Genomic DNA, 20,460 nt, shown 5'->3' with positions numbered 1-20,460 from the left:
ATCTTTTGAGGTGTGCTGTTCACTATAATGGACAGATCCTTAAAAGCCATTTTAATTATTCAGTTACTACTATAGTAATATAATTTCTTACATCCAAATAGGCAACCTGCTACACAGTAAGTTCATTACAATGAAATGAGAATCTACATTGAATTAAAGCAGCACATCTTCAATGAGCTCTTCTCTGCTGTTGTGAAATCACAGTGCTGACTCTCCTCTGCTGTGGATACGGATCGATCCGGACATGTCGATCCTGCGGAAGGTGGAGTTCGAGCAGGCGGATTTCATGTGGCAGTATCAGCTGCGCTATGAGAGGGACGTGGTGGCCCAGGAAGAGTCTATTTTAGCACTGGAGAAGTTTCCCACAGCTGATTCACGACGCGCTCTCACTGACATACTGGAGCAGGACCAGTGCTTCTATAAAGTCCGCATGCAGGGATGCTTCTGTCTGGCTAAGGTGAAACATGTTTCATGTGTCATAATGAAAGCAGTGCTACTGTTAAACAAAATACAGTGACATTTCTTTAAATGGGACATATCACAAGCCCTTTTAAGATGTCAAATAAATCTTTGGTGTCCCCAGAGTACATATGTGAAGTTCTAGTTTAAAATACCATATAGATCATTTATTACAGCATGTTAAAATTGCCACTTTTTAGGTGTGAGGAAAAATGTCCTGTTTTGGGTGTGTCCTTTTAAATGCAAATAAGCTGATCTCTGCACTAAAACGCAGTGTCGTGGTTGGATAGTGCAGATTAAGGCGGTATTATTATTATTATAAAATCCCTTTCTGACATCACAAGGGGAGCCAAATTTCAATGAACTAATTTTTCACAAGCTTCCAGAGAACAGTTTACCAAAACTAAGTTACTGGGTTGATCTTTTTCACATTTTCTAGGTTAATAAAAACACTGGGGACCCAATTATAGCACGTAAACATGGAAAAAGTCAGATTTTTATGATATGTCCCCTTTAAGATACCAACTTTAACCCACAATATGTAAGAAAAAACACTTGCACAGTGTGATATATTTAATGCAGATGTTTACTTGCATTATTCCAAAAGTTCCCAAGGATTTGTAAATTTAAAGAAATTCCTGTTTTAAAAGTGTGTAATTGTCGCCCTTTGTGTGACTTTATATCTGTGCTATCCTCAGTTAATGGATGTAGAAACTATGGCAATGGGCAAATGCAGATGTTGTAGCCTGACGTTGTCATACTCAATTCTAGTCAGAATTTGAGTCTGATACCGCTCCATTGAGCTATAATTATGAGGCGTGTCTCAACCGAAAAATGCCTCTGCACTCAATTGGATAGACATACGACCAATCAGAGCAACGGAGTGTGTGACGTACGTTACGTCTTTTGCAGCCTGACCGAACTGCTAGTTATTTCGCTACAATGACACTAAGATTGTGATTATACTAAGTCTTAGAGAACGTACATCAACACCTACTATGTTTACAACATTTCATTTATATCACAACATTAAGTATTTACTAAGTCATACAGTAAGACTATCTCTTACGATTTGTACGTTAGGTGAACTTCATCCACGACGATACCCATTATGTTGGCTTGAAAATATTGGAGCCTAGCACGTCCCTCCACTTATTCAGCAACCACGATTCCGGGCTTCCGAAAAAAAGCTGGCAACGACCGCTAATTATATCCATCTCGCCGAGTTGCATCGCCTTGATACCAGTTTCAGTTGCGACCAACTTTTGCCGAATCCCGTAGGAAGGACGGCAAAAATATCAACAAATGGCTTGCTCGTGTTTCTCTGTTCCTCTTTTAAAATCAATGCTCTGTCGATATCTTTTAGAACAGACTCAATGTCAGAATCCACACATCTGAATTCTACAGCGGCAGCCCTTTCATTGTAAACAGATTCAACACACGCGCTCTTTGGTGACGTGGTTGATTACGTTACTGTCCATCATCGTATAAAGCCCGCCCTGACAATTTGATTGGTTCGACCAGCTTTTGGTCTAGCATAATAGCTCCTCAACGCAGAAACCCCAGACCGATCTTCCCGTTCTCAAAATGTTGTGGGCGGGGCTAAGATCGGCTGGCATCCAGGCTACAGATGTTGTGCCTTGCAGCTTATTCGTTTCGATGACATAAAACGTACAGATAAAAAACTTTAATTCATTACCTCATTCGTGAACATTATTTTATATTTATTTTATATGGATGATCCAATCGATTGGCCGATAATGCTTGCTATGCTTCTCAATGAATTACGGTGAAATGCCACTACATCCAAAAGCCAGAGGGCGCTCTCGTGCAGAAACTAAATATGCGCTGCAGACGTAGAACAATACACACGCAGCTATGACCATAGATATGTATAAAGGCTAGATGTGTTACGGCGGAGTCTCTAACATCATCACCTGGCGGCCATCCCACCTCAGACAGCTCGCTCACTCGTAGCATTGAGTTTTAATGGTGCAGGTACATTTAAATGACCATAACTTGCTCAATTTTCTACCGATTTTCAAACGTTTTGGTTTCTTACAGACGTTATTAACGTGGCTATAATTCTGTATGCTTTAACATGATTCATGAAAATTATTAATTAAGTATGCAGTGTCATAGGTACATCTCTGAAGTTTATAACAAACCAAACCGTTTGAAAATCGGTAGAAAATTAAGCAAGTTATGGTAATTTCAAAGTACATTTCCCATTAAAACACAATGCTACGAGTGAGCGAGCGCCCTGTGGTCAGATGGCCACCATATGCAGACGTTCCACTCAATTGCCCAGCAGCGCAGGTGAAACATCGAGCCTTTATTATACATATCTATGGCAATTACACGCAGCTCTAGGAAATGGCTTAAGGATATATTTATATTGCTGTTCTTCAAACCTTTCATGTATTTTCATGATAATAAAGAATGTGTATAATAATTATGTTTGACAAGTTTTGCTTTTTCAAATGCATGTTATAAACGACTCGGACTTACTAAGATCAAGTAGAGAATCGGCATTGATCGGAGCGCCCCTAATGATTTGCAAATTCCTGAAAGTCTGGAATTCTATCGATGGTGAAAACAAATCTCCCATGGTTCCACTCTCCTTCTTAACGTCATTAAAAGGATAGTTCACCCAAAAATAAAAATTCTGTCATCATTTTCTCATTCTCATATTGTTCTAAACCTGTATGAATTTTTTTTCTGATGTACACAAAAGAAGATATTTTGATAAATGATGGTAAGCACACAGCTGGATGGTAACCATTGACTTCCATAGTAGAAAAAACAAATACGATGGAATTCAATGAGTACCGTCAACTGTGTGCTTACCATCATTTATCAAAATATCTTCTTTTGTGTTCATCAAAATAAAAAAACTCATGCAAGTTTAGAACAACATGAGGATGAGAAAATAATAAAATAATTACAGAAGTATTGCGGAGCCTCTTATGGAACGGCTGAAATTCCACAAGGGGGCGTATTTGTTCCTCAGACATTGCACAATATATATGTGACATCCGAAAATATATTATTATAAATCGTGAATGAAAAGTGAGAGTCGAACGAATGTCCGGTAGTATTTATATTGTAATTCGGTCAGAAACGTCAAGATTGTGAGGCGACCAAATCGTTTTGGATTAAAAGGCTTGGATATTCCATTTCCTTGGACTTTTTGGGATTTGTGAACAATTTGTTTTGAACAATTTCAGCGAAGCGGATAAAGGGAAGATTTTGAAGGTTAGTAAATATGCTAAATCGGGGCCGCCCGGTTCAGGTTACTATCAACTAAGTGGTTCCCAAACTTTTTCAGCGTGCGGCCCACTTTGTGTATGGTTCATTCCTTTGCGGCCCCCTAAAGAAAATTTGTGACAAAAAACTGTTCTAAACTCAACATTTTACTAAAACACATATTAAATTATACAAATAAAGTAGTGCTTTTGGTTAGTAGCCTTATTTTTCTATGTATAATTACACAGAATTCATGATAAATTAATGTATTTTATAAAATGTCATAAAACTGGGGCCCCCCTGGCACCATCTCGCGGCCCCCCTGGGGGCCCTGCCCCCCAGTTTGAAAACCCCTGAACTAGATTACAGTTTTATGACTGCTATAAATCATATGATGCTTTGTGTGTGCGCTTAATGGAATCCTGAGAGTCTTGAGCTTTCAAATGATGTGTCGCATTTTGAAGATTTAATGCTTCAAAGTTACAATGACTTTTATGCAGCCTCACGTGCAAGGGAGGAGGTGTGCCGTGTACTGCACAGTGATCCTTATCAGGTTAAAGCTTTGACTTTATTAATACTGTTTAATAGCGATCTCTAGTGGTGAAAATCCTACATATTGTGGCTTTATAAAATAGCTTTTGCAGTTGAAGTTCTTGTTATATAAATGTCACATTAAAAATACCATGTGTATGTCTGTTATTTTTAGCACACCCTCTGTTGAAAGGTTTAAGATAAACCTGTGTGTTGGTCTGTTTGTTAGATTGCTAATTCTATGGCGAGCACATGGATGGGTCCACCAGCCATGAAATCTCTCTTCACGCGCATGTTCTGCTGCAAAAGCTGCCCGAATATTGTCAAGACCAACAACTTCATCAACTTTCAAAGCTACTTTCTGCAAAAGGTAAAGTCCAAACTCACCCTCATCACCGTTGGTTCATTGTACTTATTCATTGTACTGGGATGGTAATTTTAGGTATGCTATGTGGACCTTTTCTATTCTCTTCATGTAGACCATGCCAGTGGCCATGGCTCTGCTCAGAGATGTCCAAAACCTTTGTCCCAAAGATGTCCTGAACTTCATATTGGACCTCATTAAATACAACGACAACCGGAAAAACAAGGTAATGGCAGTATGTGAACTTGAAACGAGGTAGAAGGTTAAATTCACTTCAAGTTTTTTGATTAAGCAACACTTTCAGAGACAAATAAGTCTGGGGTATTTGTACCTGGGCGGTGGTTGTAACCGTGCATTTTTCCCTCGCAGTTTTCTGATAACTATTATCGTGCTGAGCTGATTGATGCCTTGACAAACTCGCTGACACCTGCCATCAGCATTAATAATGAGGTGCGCACAGTGGACAACTTGAACGCAGATGTTCGTCTGATTTTGGAGGAAATCACACGCTTCCTAAACATGGAAAAACTGCTGCCGAGCTACCGGAACACCATTACTGTCAGGTGTGTGTGTGTGTTCCCCCATACATGAGCCCATAGCATCTAATAAGCTTTCTTTCTTTTGTGCTGGAAACATCAATGACAATATCGCTTTTAAACTAAGGCGTAGACATTGTCCAGCTCTTGTTTAGAAACTCTCTCCAAATACAGTAATATCAACTGTTTAACGTTTAAAGGGTTTAACCTTCATTACACTGGACAGTTGTTGAAATAAAGTGCTTTGTCCTGTAGCGGTGGTCATGGAAAATTTGATTCACGTTCTGCAATAGCTTGTTTTTTTCTGTTCTGGGCTCCTATCCTGTCAACATCTTTAGATTGTGAAATTTTCCAGCAAACACAAAGATGTAGTCAGTTAAACAACCTGTAGTTAATCTTGCATCACCCCATGCAACTCGCTTGTGTCTCTGTCGCCAACAGGGATAGGCAGATTATACGTAGCTCTGGGACTTTTCCAGCTTGCTTGTCAGCTTATGAGCAAATTAAATATACAATGCAAATGTATGCAGAAACAGTAAAGGTCACAGCATTCTTCTGGCATGTACAGCTGTCAAACATGTGTTTTTTGATAATAGCAGTTTTAAAAGTATTTTGTCCACCTTAAAAAATTTGAAGTAGGTTAGGGTACTGCCTGACTCTAGTCTTTTCCTGCTACCCAATACCATTTTAGCAGGATCCCAGTGATCAAAACATTTCAAATGTGCATACTGTAGCATGCATATTGCAATGTTTTCTAATAACAAAATGATTTTTAATACTTCAAAATGGGTAAACTATCTTATATTTGCTGTTTTGGTCTTATAAAGTTTTTTATTGTTGTTGTACTGCAGCTGCTTGCGGGCCATTCGAATGCTACAGAGGAATGGCCATATTCCCAGTGACCCCAGTCTGTTTAAGTCCTACGCCCAGTACGGCCATTTCGTGGATGTAAGGATTGCAGCACTGGAGGCTGTAGTGGACTACACCAGAGGTACATACTTAGGCCCAATCCCAATTCTATTTTATACCCCTCCCCCTTGCCCTTACCCCTACCCCTTCCCCCTTGATACAGAGTGTCAAGGGGTAGGGCTGAATATATTCCCCTAAGGAATGGGACAGCACTACTAGACTTTTACATGTCATCATAAGTCGTTGCTAGCTCCTACATCATAGATGCTCAGATGAAATAATACAATAAAATTTTATATTTAATGAAATTATTAAAAAATATATATTTGTGGAACTATCACAAGGTCAATAACATTAGCAAACTTTTTTCATGGCGATTTTTACAAATCTTTTTTCTGAGAACATAACCGTATACATAAAACTAGTTATTATTTGTTATTAAAATACTTTTTAATGTCCAAAAATACTTAAATTTATGGGACATATTGGAAATTTATCATACCCCTTCGTCTGAAGTGTGGTCCTGAAAAATCTTCGTTTGAAGGGCTATCTGGCCCTTACCCCTTCCCCTTCAGCCAAAAGAGAATTGAGACACCCCTACCCCTTCACGTGAACGCGCAAAACAAAGGGGAAGGGCTAAGGGGTAGAATTGGGATTGGGCCTTACTTGTTTGCCTGCTCTTTCTTTCCCTTTTTTTGTTATGAAGGGTTAGACCAATGGTCTCCGCACAGAGTCTGTGAGCAGATTTTATTAATAACCTCAATTTTTATATTTATTTATTACATGTTTTTTTTATACAACAGTTCTTTCTGGTTCTCGAATCTGATTGGCTAAGAGCTATACGATATTGTACTGATAACGGCACTGTAACCGCTTCACCTTTCGTATTATTCCGCCACCTAGTGAATGGAGGTCCTAAGCAGGCTCATCTCTGAATGGAAAAACACAGACGCGCTGTTTGAATCACTCTCCGTGCGTCTCTCTATTAGTTTACTAGCTCATAAATCAGTCTGTGAATCCCCAATCGGAAGTTATTATTCCTTCAAAGATCAGGGGCCTCATTTATAAACGTTGCGTACGCACAAAAGAAGGCGTACGCCACTCTCTACGCAATAGTTGTTATTTATAAAAAGCAAACTTGACGGGAAAATGTGCTGTCCGTCACGCAAGCTCTGACCCAGGCGTACGCACAAAAACGGGTGAAATGAGAAATGGCGACACCGACGGCAGATGGAAGAAACACGTGAAAGTGAAAGTAAAAATGACAACACTACCTTTCATAAATAACATGAAGACTTCTGTTGTGTCGAAATCTGTTGCCACTATGTTCCCCCTATTTTTCCCTTCAGTGTAGTGCCCCTATGGCGCCTTCATCACGTTATAGGTTTTATTATTTATATATTTAAAGTTTTAATGGCTACTGAGATGTATATGTGTGCATTTCTGTAATGTATCTGTATTGTTCTTAATGGTAAGTCAATTATTTTTACAGTATGAATCATATTATATGTATAATATTTATTTAATTATGTATGCAAACATTACATTTTTAAAACGACCAGTAAAGGAAAAAAAAGAAAAAGACAGGCTATATTTTAAAAGAAATACCCTAATAGAAAACTGTCAAATGTATGAAATATTTAATAAATTGTATTATAAAATACATGATATTATGCCTTTTTAGTATAACCAATTCAAATCTTTAATCTTTCTAAATGTAACGTGATGAAAACGCTATAAAAGCACTACACTAAAGGGAAACATAGGGGGAACGGAGTTCGACACAACACTTCACAAAGCAAGTCTTACAATTAACAGCCTACACGAACACCCGTTTGATCGATCGGCAGTGAAACAAAAAAATAAAGAAATCGATAATTACAACAGAAATTCGAATGAACACATATGTGCTAAAAGAAAAGTGAAATATGTTCTGCAATAATATTGGCATGTTGTTCAATTCATACTCAAAGAATATCGTTAACAGAACGAAATAACGTACAAAACTGATATTCTCGTCAATGTGTCCGTCTGGCGGAGCAGATATAGATGCAATTACATAGACAGATAGATAGATAATTAAGGAGATATATAGTTAGATAGATAGATAAATAAATAGATAGATGTATTAATTGTCCACTGGGGAAAGTTGTTTTCATAGTAAACCATATCTTCATAATCTACGGAATTATGGTATTCATGCATATGCCTTCAGTGTGTTTTATTTTTGATAAAACAATATATGGCGTATGTCTCAACCATTCAGGAAGCAACAAGAAATTACATTTGCGCTGAACAATGTCCCATTTCCACGTCGATTATTACCGACATCTGTAGCTTGTCAGATGCAATTAAATGAATGGAAAAAAATGCCCCATCACAATGCGTAATGCCCACACTGTGCCCTCCAAACAACGTTTTTCTCCTCTTTTCCCCCTCGCCAACGATAAGTTCTACTTCACATTGAGTGAATTTACGGTTTTTTTTTAATTTCCTCTATGTGTTTGCCATGATTTCGCAATCAATGCATATTAACTTGTGGGCGTTTCACGGACTATTTATGGGCAACTATGGGCGTGTCATGAAGCCGCAAAAGCTGCGCTACATTTAGAATTGATTGTGATTTATTAAGGGAAAAATGCGTAGGATGTGCGTGCGCACGGTTTTATAAATCTGAATATTTCTGTGCGTACGCACGTCCTATGTTTCATCCGTACGCCACTTCTGACGCAAATCCTACACAAAGTTTTATAAATGAGGCCCCAGCTCTCTTGTATGTTACGTTAAAGTTAATGGGAGAAATGTCTTGTCACATCGTGTGGACGATTAACACTTGGAAAGAGGAATATAAACACTCGTTTTTTTCTGGAGCTATCTCTTTTATCAGAACGCGAAAACACCGTGGAACTGCAGGTAAGCCCCGCAGCTTTTAAATGTGGACATTGATCATTTACTGTATCGTGACGTGACTATTAAAACATGTTATGAGATATCGCCACTGGTATATTTATAAGCAGCATGCAAAAACATCTCTCTGACACTTATAAAAAACCGTTTTGTATAGTACTGACAAGAACAAAGTTTAATAATAATAATCGAGTGCTCGTATCGCGTTAAGAATAAATGAGAAAGCAATAGTAACGTTATACAAGTAGTTTTATTAACTTTTACCTCGCGCCAAAACAATAACAAACACAAAAGACACTAAATATGAATAAAAAAACAAGTACTAGTTTGATCATGACACCAAATACTGCTGATTTGATCTCATTTTGACGATCATAAACAAACAAGGCCAACATGAGAGCCGGGGAATCCCTTTCAGAGATGTAGCCCAGAGAGGGCGGTGGTCAGCGGGGCGAGTGAACACTGACGTCCGCTCATGCTTTGATTCTCATTCGTACCGAATCTCACTAAGCAAACGTTCAAACAGGCGCTATCTTTACTAATCGACTGCAGATTTAAATATAATACAGATACATTCTCGACTGAACTAATCTTAAAACTACACTTTGTGACCAAGAAACGGTAATATAAAGAAACGGCTTTTCCGTCCATTGAGTTGTTATGAGCTTCAAAGCAGCCGAAAGTTTTACCTGTCATTCTGGCCGCCCTCAAATCCGTGGCGGAAGAAGTAGTTCTCAAACAAAGAGGCTTTTAAAATAACTCCGTTGTTGTTTTCTAGTTTTCGTTTTTCAAACGTGTGCCGTCGAACTGTTGTATAAAAGCAATATCGCTCTCGGAGTCGTGTGATATAGCTCTATATCATCACGGCTGTGATTGCCTCCGGCACTCGGCCTGCGGCCTCGTGCCTCTGGCCTAATCACAGCCGTGATGATATAGAGCTATATCACACTCCTACTCGAGCGATATTGCTTAAATATAAGCTTGGCTTCTTTTGGGTATGTTAAAGGGCACCTATGGTCCGATTCACGTTTTTACATTTCCTTTGGTGTGTAAGTGTGTATTAGTACATGTTAACGTTATGCAAAAGGTACAAACCCCAAAGTAAACAATGACGAGAGTTATCGCCTCCAACGTAAATCTCTTTTCTTGGACTATAACAAACAAACAGATTGTAGGCAACAGTTTACTTCCTGGGATTGGTGATGTAGACAAGACCGACATTATCATAATTCATCCCGCTTCAGACTCACAGCCTGTAATTTAACTCCTGTTAGCATTGCATTGTGAGCGAATCTTTCAAACATGGTAAAGAACGTCAGATATCCAGCTGATTTAAGAGGTATTCAGGCCAATCACAACGCACAGATTAGCTGGCCAATCAGGGACACAGCACAAAAATGTATGGTATATGAAAAATAATGTTTTTTTTACCATAAATAATGCGAACACATTGTATTAGAACAAATACACAAAATAACATTGTTTTTAGCAATGAAATAGGGGACCTTTAACATTTTATTAATTAAGTTATAAATTAATTTTATAAATTTAGCTTTGAGTAGACTGAATCAAAAACATAGCCCTTCAGATTGTTTTATCCATTGTGGTATCACAAAAAGATTGGAGACCCCTAAGTTAAACCATTTACTTTCCCTATAGTTTATTCAGCTTTAAAATCCTTGAATAATTCAGTATTATTAATGGGCCTTATGACATGCCCTTCCTGCACAACGGCTCTCATTTATAAGCAGAACTGTATTTTCATCAATACCGCAGTAAATATCATAGACGGAGCATAATCTGAAGCCCTGAAATTCAAACACAAGGAGCTACTATTAGGGTTTCGCATGAAACCTTGAGAGCGTGTTTATATCTCTCACTTTCTCTGGTTGGTGACAAATTGCCGGTTAAAGTTTTATGTGGAAAATGGTGTTGAAAAGCCAACTGTGATTGTTGAACTAAAGTCTGCTATACAGTAAGGCTTTCCAGTAAAAGTCACTGTTAACTATATTGCTAGTCATGACTCTGGAAATCAAGATGAGGTTTATCCTCAGACTTCCTCTGTGTTCCTTATTCTCCAAAGTTTGGGAGTTACGGTCATTTTAAGATTACCAGAGAAAAATATTGATCTCTGGAGATTGGGAAATAGTGGAATAAGGTTAATGATTAGCAGTTAATTCGGCCAGTTTTTCATTTTTCAGTCAGCTGTATTCTGTTTGTGAGATTGAATAGTTTTTCGTTGGCAGTGATTCGGGGCACAACTTCTTAGAGGTTTTTCAGGGTGACCGTCAGCTGCATGCCTTTGTGATGAGTTCATCGCTATCAAAGCAGCCCTTTAAGAACAATTTTACCATTTCTAAAAATAATACCATTACTGTCTACTAATTACTAATATGAAACAGCACCACATGTTGTGTGAGACCGAGTTTGATTTTTATTTAGCAAGACGAATATCCGCTTGTTAAAGGGACACTCCACTTTTTTTGAAAATATGCTCATTTTCCAGCTCCCCTAGAGTTAAACATTTAATTTTGACCATTTTGGAATCCATTCAGCTGATCTCCTGGTCTGTTGGTACCACTTTTAGCATAGCTTAGCATAATCCATTGAATTTGATTAGACCATTAGCATTGCACTCAAAAATGACCAAAGAGTTTCGATATTTTTCCTATTTAAAACTTGACTCTTATGTAGTTACATTGTGTACTAAGACGGACAGAAAATTAAAAGTTGCGACATTGAAAAACAAAGTCTGGAGTAAATGGGAACATTAATTTAAAAACTTTTACTTATCATTTAACACTTTTTGTAACATAAGTTAAAAAATTAGTCGTAAAAATCTCATTATCGCAACAGTCAGAAAACATCAACACTGACATATTTTCAAAATGACATGACAAACCTGAAAGAACATAATTTGTAGATTCTGCACATGCATTTAAAATCAAAGTATTATGCTTCTATTAATTAAATTAACATTTAATAAGCAGCTGTTGCGGTAATGATAATCAAAATGTCGTGTAAGCATTCTGACAAGACAATATTTCAAATTAACTGTAAAAAATGATCTTACCTGGTAGCCATCTTGAAGTAACTGGTCCATGTGCTTGGTCACTCAAAATCAAACTTTATTAAAATTCTGTATGTGTGCTTAAACTGTTCTCAAAAAGTGTTGCGGAGGATGAGAACATCAGGCATGGACACATCATTTTCCTAATTTTTCTTCATTATTATACATGAATATTCAGTAAATATGTTTTCTGTCATCTAAAGTAGTCTAGCAAAACATCCATTTATTTTTTTTCTTAATATTTTTGTGTTAATTTGATTAAATTACAACATAACGCATGTTCAAACACAGCCGGACACATTGCGGTAATGAGAATTTCAGCAGAAAATGAGATAAAATGTACAATTATAAATTCCTATGTTGAAATCACACATTGTGCAAGGTAGAACACAGCTTTGTGTTAATTCTGATGCTTTTTAATGTTACTATATTACACATTTTAAAGCTAAAATCATTAGTGCCGTGGTGTTTCAATGGTTTCGTTAGAATCACCCGGCTATGATTACACAACAATGTAGTAAAAAAGGTTTTTCCTGTGTGCTTTTTAAAAATTTTACGTACACATGTCAACGTTATCAAAAATATCTGTGTTTATAGGGATCTACAAAAAAAATGCTGCATTATGCATGCCAAGCCATTAGATGACAGTGTTACTTTGTAAGGCAACACTATGTGACTGTGCAAATACACATTTTCAACAAAACGATGGGAAATATCTCATTCAGAATTATGAACGCAATATTGCCCAGCATGTCAGTAAACTAAGGCTCTGTGTAGTAAATGCCGCTTCATCTGAAGGCAGGTGATGGCGATTTATTACTAATCAAGGAACCGGCTTTACTGACAAAATGTGCTTGACAATCGCATGCGATTTATAGTGCAGCCCTATCGTAAATTCGTGTCAACATGGGAGAGAAGCTCATTCCAGTGCAAGAGCCTTCAATCTACGAATATATTTATACTAAATAATTTACTTAAATCAATCGTTGTTAAAGGATTAAAGTGTTACTGATAAAGTTAAACAAAAATGTGTAATTTTTTTCACCTCCGGTTTATCAGCAGTCATTTGTCACATTATACGGTGGAAAGCCAGTTGACTAGCCCTGGTCTAGGGTTTATAATAGTTCATCAAACAAATACTTAGGATGACCATGGCACTCTTTCAAACACGTTGGAAAGCTTTTTGTATTTTATTGTATGTAGCCATCTGATAATAAAGGCTTTTTAATTTAAGAGTGCCATGGTCATCCTAAGTTTTTGTTTGCTAAAATCTTATGCGCAAATCATAAGACTACACCAGCCCAACATTCCTCTGCAAAAGTTGATTCTGAACATAAACCTCATGATTGTAGCTACGGCAGCATGCTCTGAGCTCGAGCGGGCGGTAGGTGAAGGAGAGCTTTGTGGGTCATCTTGTAAAATGTGTGTGTTTTATGTTCTGTTTATTGGCAGTTGAGAGATGCTCAGATGAACTGCAGTGGCTTCTGGATCTTGTGCAGAATGACCCAGTGCATTACATAAGGTCAGTGTTTATCACTTTCCATGTCTTTGATCGGTCGAGATGCAATTGAAACTGTAAACTGTTGGGGTCCAATAAAGTCTACTATATGGAGAACAATCCTGGGGCCGGTTGCACCAGCCGGACGCAAAAAGTTTTTATATTACATCTTATTTGCTGTTAGTTATAATCACCATGCTTTGACATATCAATTTTTTGTGACAAACACTGTATGTTAGCTTTTTGGTTCTGTTTTTTTTTTGTTTGTTTGAGTCTTACAACTCTAATGCATGCAAAACTTATAAAAAATACTATAAAAAAGTAAATTGTTCCACTTAACAAGTAAGGTTATTTTTTTGTAATATCTTGAATTACTTTTTAATGCTGTTAAAATAGGCATAAGATCCTGAGCATGCTGGCCAAAAATCCACCCTTCACTAAAGCTGCAGAGTCTTCGTTGTGCAATGAAGCTTTAGTGGACCAACTGTGGAAGTTGATGAACTCAGGTAGGACACACATATTGATTTCTTATCCTCATAAGTTCTTGTGGAGCACATCTGGATCTGATCTGTCATTTTTACCATTTGCCCATGCCAAAATCCTGAACGCTCCTCGTGTTTGCAAGCTAGTTTTCATCAATACGTTCTGCCATGTAGTGAACCTCCTTGCCAACATGCATTGAACATACTAATCTGTTATTCAATCCTAAAGTTGGTTTGTTTTACAAAGGTGGTCCAGAATGCCGACATATATTCATCCTTAGAACCCCATGACTCTTTATGTGCACATGACCCATTTAACTTCTGGTTCTCTACCAGTCGGCCCCCATATGAACTGAAACACAAAAGAAAGTTTTGAATGCAGCCATTCACTACGACTGAAGCCGCAGAACTTCATAACCTGCTTTCCATTACTGCGGTTCTTCTTAGGAACTGGAGTAAATCTGTTTTTTTACAATGCTGGCAGTGTTTAAAAGAGGCTCGCCATTGTAGTGAACGTTTTCTTGGTTTGTTTTCTGACAGGGAGGTCCTGTTTCACTCTCATTGTGGAAGGATTTATTGTGTCAAAACACACTTCTGTGCGTTGGGGTTTGCAGCCACTCTTGGCAGAACAAGTGCTGAGCCATTGCCAGCTGTGATGAGAGTAATTTCTCGTACATTTAGTTAAGAGGTTATAGACAGTGTTCAAGGACTTTAATATTATACCCTGTGGTCTTTGTTTCCCTGATATTTTTTTAAGTAGCACCATTCAAGTCCAAATGGGCAGATTTTCCACTAAAGTGCATGGCCTCAGCTTAGTTTCAAATAGAGAACATGAAAATGACTGGACTACATCTTGAAATGAGGGTCTTTCTCTTCTTTCTTAAATGATCCGAAAACCTCATGCTGTGACATTACGCACTAAATTAGATGAAGTACCTACTTATCGACCATTAAGACAATTCGTTCTGTGTAGTATGAATATGGGTAGTGTGAATGAAATTCGGACGTACTACAAATTTCGCACCCACTTGGTCATATCAACACGTGAGCAGTTCACTGTGATGCTGTTAAACCAGCCAAATTTAATCACAAGGTACAGCTGTTCCCTATATGTATTTGCATTTTAATAGAGCCACATACTACTTTCCGTTGTTTTTAAATATGACAACGCCTCTTTTTCATGGGTGACTCCTCTTCTGGGGGCTCACGCACGGGATAGTGAAGTTTCCATTTAATGCATACTCCAAAATTGGGTACTTTTCGTCTACCGGTACTTTTTTTAATAGGCCTACTATAAATTCAGACTTACGACTCTCCTCGCCTACTGCTTTTCGCATACTATATAGTAGCGTTATAGTTTTTTTATTTTTCAGAATCAAATTAACCTCTTTCTCTTCTTCATTCCAGTTCCTGTCTGATTGTTTGATTTGACTACTTTTCAAGTTTATTATATTATGGGGCGGTTTCCCAGACAGGGTTTAGATGAATCCAGGACTAAGCCTTAGTTATATTAGGACATTTAAGTAGTTTTTACAAACATACCTTACAAAAAACAACATGATGGCATCTTGAAACACAACAATGGCATTGATATATGTTAAGATATGTCAGGGCAAGATGGTTTTTTTTTTAATTACGGCAGCTCAAACATGCATGTTAGTCTAGGATTGTATTAGCCCTGTCCAGGAAACTGCCCCTGTATGATGGTGATATATGATGACATATTTCTTAATATTATTTTAAAACTGCACGGCTATGGTAAATAATCTAACATCTGTCTTAGGTACTTCTCATGACTGGCGTCTGCGCTGTGATGCGGTGAATCTGTATTACGCTCTGTTTGGTCTGACCCGTCCATCCTGTCTACCGCTGCCTGAGCTGGGTCTCGTGTTGAACCTGAAGGAGAAGAAAGCCGTTCTCAACCCCACCATCAAACCTGAGCAGGGCTCTGGAGGTCCAGAGGTGAACGCTAGCATGACCTTCACCAGCACTGTGAAGCTGCTGACACTTCAGCTTCTCTTAACATTTTCATTCATAGAAGTACTTCTGAGGCTTACAATTTAAGATTACATTAGTTGTTGATTACATTATATCTATATAACAATAGTTCATTTCAAAATGCAGTGTTAAATGCCAACAAATGTACCATAATTGAAAAAGAAAAAAACGTAGTAAATGCAATAACTTCCTTGAACTAACAATGGGCAATACATTTTCACAGCATTTGTTTTATTCTTGGTTAATGTTAAACAATAGCAATACAGTTATTCATTATTCATTAAGTTTAGTTAATTGTGCATTAGCTAATGTTAACAGATACAGTGTATTAAAGGTGCAGTGTGTAGATTTTAGCGGCATCTAGTGGCGAGGTTGCGAATTGCAACCAAAGGCTCAATCCACTGTTCACCTCTTGCTTTTGAAACTCATAGAGAAGCTACAGTAGACAAACATGTCATCACCAGAGACAACTTAGTAAAAAGTTTGTCCGTTAAGAGCTTCTGTAAAAACATGATGGCACAAAATGGCGACTTCCATGTAAGGGGACCCTCAGTGTATGTAGATAAAAACGTCTCATTCTAAGGAAATAAACACATAACGGTTCATTATGAAAGGTCTTTATACACCCCTGATCATATAGTTTTGTATATTATTTAGCATTTCTGTCAAGAGATCCTTCTAAGAATTACACACTGCACCTTTAATAAACAGAGAACTTGTTTTTTCCCTCTACTGCGCTACTTTTCCATTGTTTTTTACATAAATGTGCTAGACAGACATGATTGACTAATACGCCTAACGTTGCTTGCAGTGTCAAGCATATGAGCGCTGCATTTTTAAGACGCTGTGCAAAACAAAAAATTATAACAAATTTTACATGCACCATTGCACACAATTTGAGTGTAACAAGGAGTTTTTTACATTGTGCAGATGTGACATTCTAAAAAGTAGAAATCGTATGCGTGTCGCAAACGTGTCACTCCCTATTTAAGCTTGCTTGCCTTGCCGCATGTCTGCGTTTTAAATAACAAACTTGTGTGTGCAAAAAACATGAAATGTGAACAGCCCCTTAGGGATAAAATGAACTAAATGACAAAGTGTAAATGGGGTCTTTACATGTAGCTGTTCAGGCTGAATGATAGCATTAGACATTAACCAGAATGTTTAAGGAATATAATTGAAAATACAGAGTATTAAATGCATTATTGTCATTATATCATCTTCAGCTGGAGGAGGAGCAGCATGTTGTCATTGAGCCAGCATTGAGTGGTGTTGCCATGGCCCCGCAGGGTTTAAAGAGGAAGGCGGAGACTCCGTTAGGTTCATCGCCTGAACCGGGACAGATTATGCAGGAGGAGCCCATTGTTAAACTATCTGTCAAGGGCAGAGTAAGTAATAATCAGCTCCAAATGTACGGCTGATATGAATAAATTCAAACCCAAATTCTCTCATAATTTTTTTCAGTTCCAGGCAAATTATTTGTTGAACCAAAACTATAAATTTGTGAAAGAGAATATAATTATAGTTTAAGTTTAGTGACGTTTAATCAAACAGGTCTGACCTTTAAATTAAAATATGGCTGCATGTTGATCACTTCAAAGCTTATTGGTTCTATTCATCACAAGATGCTTGAGAACCAATGAGATTTCAGCATTTAGTGCCACATGTTTTAAGATAGCTCAATGGGTTAAATCTGCTAATTCTAATAAAACAAGTTATCTGCTCTTTTGATTTAGCTTATATACGACATGCTTTGTATTTTTCTGTAAATGTACAGTTTTCCTCCCTTCTGTCAGTTTCCAGGAACGCAGGAAGAGGAAGATATTGATATGGACACAGTTCATGACAGCCAGGCTTTCATCTATCACCATCTGAACATGCTGGAGAGACCTTCAACTCCAGGTGAGACACACAAACACTTTAAAATTTGTTAGGTTGCATCAGTGAATCCTTGAGTTCACTTTAAGATTGAAAGCCACTTTTAAAAACATGTTCTGCCTTAACTTCGGTTACCTCTTCATAGGTAAAGAACCATCGTCAGTGGAGCAGGCCATATTGTCCATGCCAGGAACACCAATGCCCCTACTGAGTAAAGAGAGCCTGTCCTCCAAACATGGAGATCACCACCACCATCATCATCATCACCACCACGAGCACAAGAAGAAGAAGAAGAAACATAAGCACAAGCATAAACACAAACACAAGCATGAGAGTAAAGACAGAGATTCTCACGCCTTCAGTAATAGCCCCGCCAGTGGCCGCTCCATTCGTTCACCATCTATGTCTGACTAAAAATACACATTTTAAGGCGTATTTTTTAATAGTTTTATTTAGTTAATTATGTTTTACCCAATAAACATCAGATACCCAGAATGCACTGCAGTTGAAGGAATGGTTTACCTTAAAATGTCTCGACTTACTCCTGTTTATGTTGTTTGGAGCCTATATGCTGTTGTTTTTTCTGTGGAATACAAAACTATACGTTTAAATAATAATTGAAGTTCATAGTGACCAGTGTACTATTTATACTAGGTCAGATAAGTTTTCTGAAGCCATGTGACAATTGTGTGCTTCACAAGACTTAAAAGTGGTAGTGCTGCTTTTTGGGAGCTTGACAACTCTGTTACGTTGAACTGTCATTGTTTGTCAAGAGCTCCAGAGATTTCCTCTAAAAAATTCAACTTTTGAGCATGCTTAAAACAACACTGGGGTAAACATCTACAGTTTCATTATAAGGTACTGTTCTATTAAATGCTGTTAGCTTTTTTCATGACTTGCTTTTTAGTTCATCTGTTCTTTATTTTAGCTTTGGGGAGCCACCATGTACCCCATCTCTTTAATGACCCAACATAAAAGCAGGTTTTGTGGTCAACTGACCACGCGTGAAGTTGCCCGGTTTGTGGCCGCTGAGTCACACAAATAAAGATTTACACACTTTCACCACGAGGTTAATCCCACCACTGTCTCTCAAGGTAAATGTCAACATTCTGCAAGTACTTTTTTATAAGGGAACATTTCAATCTTTCCAATGGTGCTTCATTGGCCACTGAAAACTGTAAAGGGTCAGTGAATCTAGTTTTTTTTATTTTGGTCACTAAATTGCTTTAGATATGTACTTTATTTTGGGCCATAACTCGTTTTTGTAAGTTTCACTTCTTTACCCCATCATGTGTTTTTTATGTGTTATTGTAGCAATTTTATAATTCAGTAATGCAGATGTTGAAACTAAGTTTTCTTGTTCATTAGCATGTTTTTATATAAACCCATAAAGAGACTTAAAAAACATATTTGTATCATTGTGTTTTTGTTGTCAAAGATGCAGATGTTTTGATAGTCAAGATTTGTGTATATGAGCTCAAGTTCCCAAACTGTTAAAGGGAACAGGGCACATTAATACTGTAGGTAACTGAAGAGCAAGGCACAATTTAGATATGAACATTGACCTTAGATACCAGACAGTGAAAATAACATCTCACTCCTGTGTCAACGTGGTCTTAAAACCCTTTTGTAGGGACTTAAAACAATAAGTATAATTTTCTTCATTTTTATTTTGCACTGATATTCAAGTAAATTTCATGCAAATGGAAATTAAGCAATCTATTAAGTAAATTAATCTAGTTAAGTAAAATTACACAAAAAATATGTGATATTTACTAATTTATGTTAAATTACCATATTTATTGTTATATGATGGGTAAGTAGATCCTGCTCTCAGTATAGCACAGTTATTGCTCATTGAGTGAATAAACACACATTATGATTTTCATCGTGTCACCTAGTCTAATCACAAGCACCAGTCATCTGAACAATTGTAACTACAAAACTCCAAGAAGAAACAGAAACTCTTGTAAATCTTAAAGATAAGTGAAAATAAACACTAACACGTCTTTATTTTTAGTTAAAAACATAATGGGGTGGTTTCCCGGACAGGGATTAGACTAGTCCTAGACTAAAACAAATGTAAGAGCTGTCCAAACTCAAAACAACTTGCACTGACATATTTTAAAATACATCAGTGCCCTTTGTTTTGCCTCAAAATGCACATAAGTCATGTTTTAGTATGTTTGTTAAAACTATATTTCCCAATTAAACTCAGGTCTAGTCCTGGTTTAAGCTAATCCCTGTCCGGGAAACCGCCCCATAGTGTTTAATTTTAAATTTTACTCCAAATGCAGTCCCATGCAAAGCATGCTGGGAACTATGAGTCGTACCAAAATCATTCATTTTAACATAAAATTATTAAGTTAATTTCCTTCTTACAAATTTAAGTGGATTAAACATGATAAAATTAAGTTCAATTTACTCAATAATGTGTTCATTTAGAATTAGGCTACTTGAATTACATTTTATGTTATTTTTAACTCAAATTTTAGTTAAAATTACATTTTTTAAATAGTAGATTTAACTTAATAAATTGAGTAAACTCTAGGCACATAATACTTTTTACAGTGTGGGTA

At 37.2% G+C, this 20,460-nt stretch overlaps 1 protein-coding gene across 3 annotated transcripts in view; it reads left to right on the top strand.

Annotated features, from left to right (window-relative positions):
- Positions 1-19,288, top strand: part of taf2 (TAF2 RNA polymerase II, TATA box binding protein (TBP)-associated factor) — a 38,831-nt gene extending 19,543 nt beyond the window's left edge. Inside the window, exons 17-27 of one of the 3 annotated variants that reach the window (XM_073871865.1) lie at positions 205-457; positions 4,469-4,609; positions 4,719-4,829; positions 4,973-5,166; positions 5,991-6,130; positions 13,478-13,547; positions 13,920-14,029; positions 15,789-15,967; positions 17,230-17,391; positions 17,800-17,905; positions 18,027-19,288. In XM_073871865.1, coding sequence (XP_073727966.1) covers positions 205-457; positions 4,469-4,609; positions 4,719-4,829; positions 4,973-5,166; positions 5,991-6,130; positions 13,478-13,547; positions 13,920-14,029; positions 15,789-15,967; positions 17,230-17,391; positions 17,800-17,905; positions 18,027-18,295 — 1,735 coding nt within the window. In that variant the 3' untranslated portion in view covers positions 18,296-19,288. Of the gene's footprint in view, positions 1-204; positions 458-4,468; positions 4,610-4,718; positions 4,830-4,972; positions 5,167-5,990; positions 6,131-13,477; positions 13,548-13,919; positions 14,030-15,788; positions 16,007-17,229; positions 17,392-17,799; positions 17,906-18,026 lie in introns of all 3 variants that reach the window. The other 2 variants (XM_073871864.1, XM_073871863.1) reach the window with 2 other exon arrangements.
- The last annotated feature ends 1,172 nt before the right edge of the window (positions 19,289-20,460 follow it).

This window comes from Misgurnus anguillicaudatus, chromosome 10 (assembly GCF_027580225.2).
Source record: "Misgurnus anguillicaudatus chromosome 10, ASM2758022v2, whole genome shotgun sequence".
NCBI lineage: Eukaryota > Metazoa > Chordata > Actinopteri > Cypriniformes > Cobitidae > Misgurnus > Misgurnus anguillicaudatus.
The sequence above is the reverse complement of the archived record's forward strand: the minus strand, read 5'-3'. Positions and strand labels throughout refer to the sequence as shown.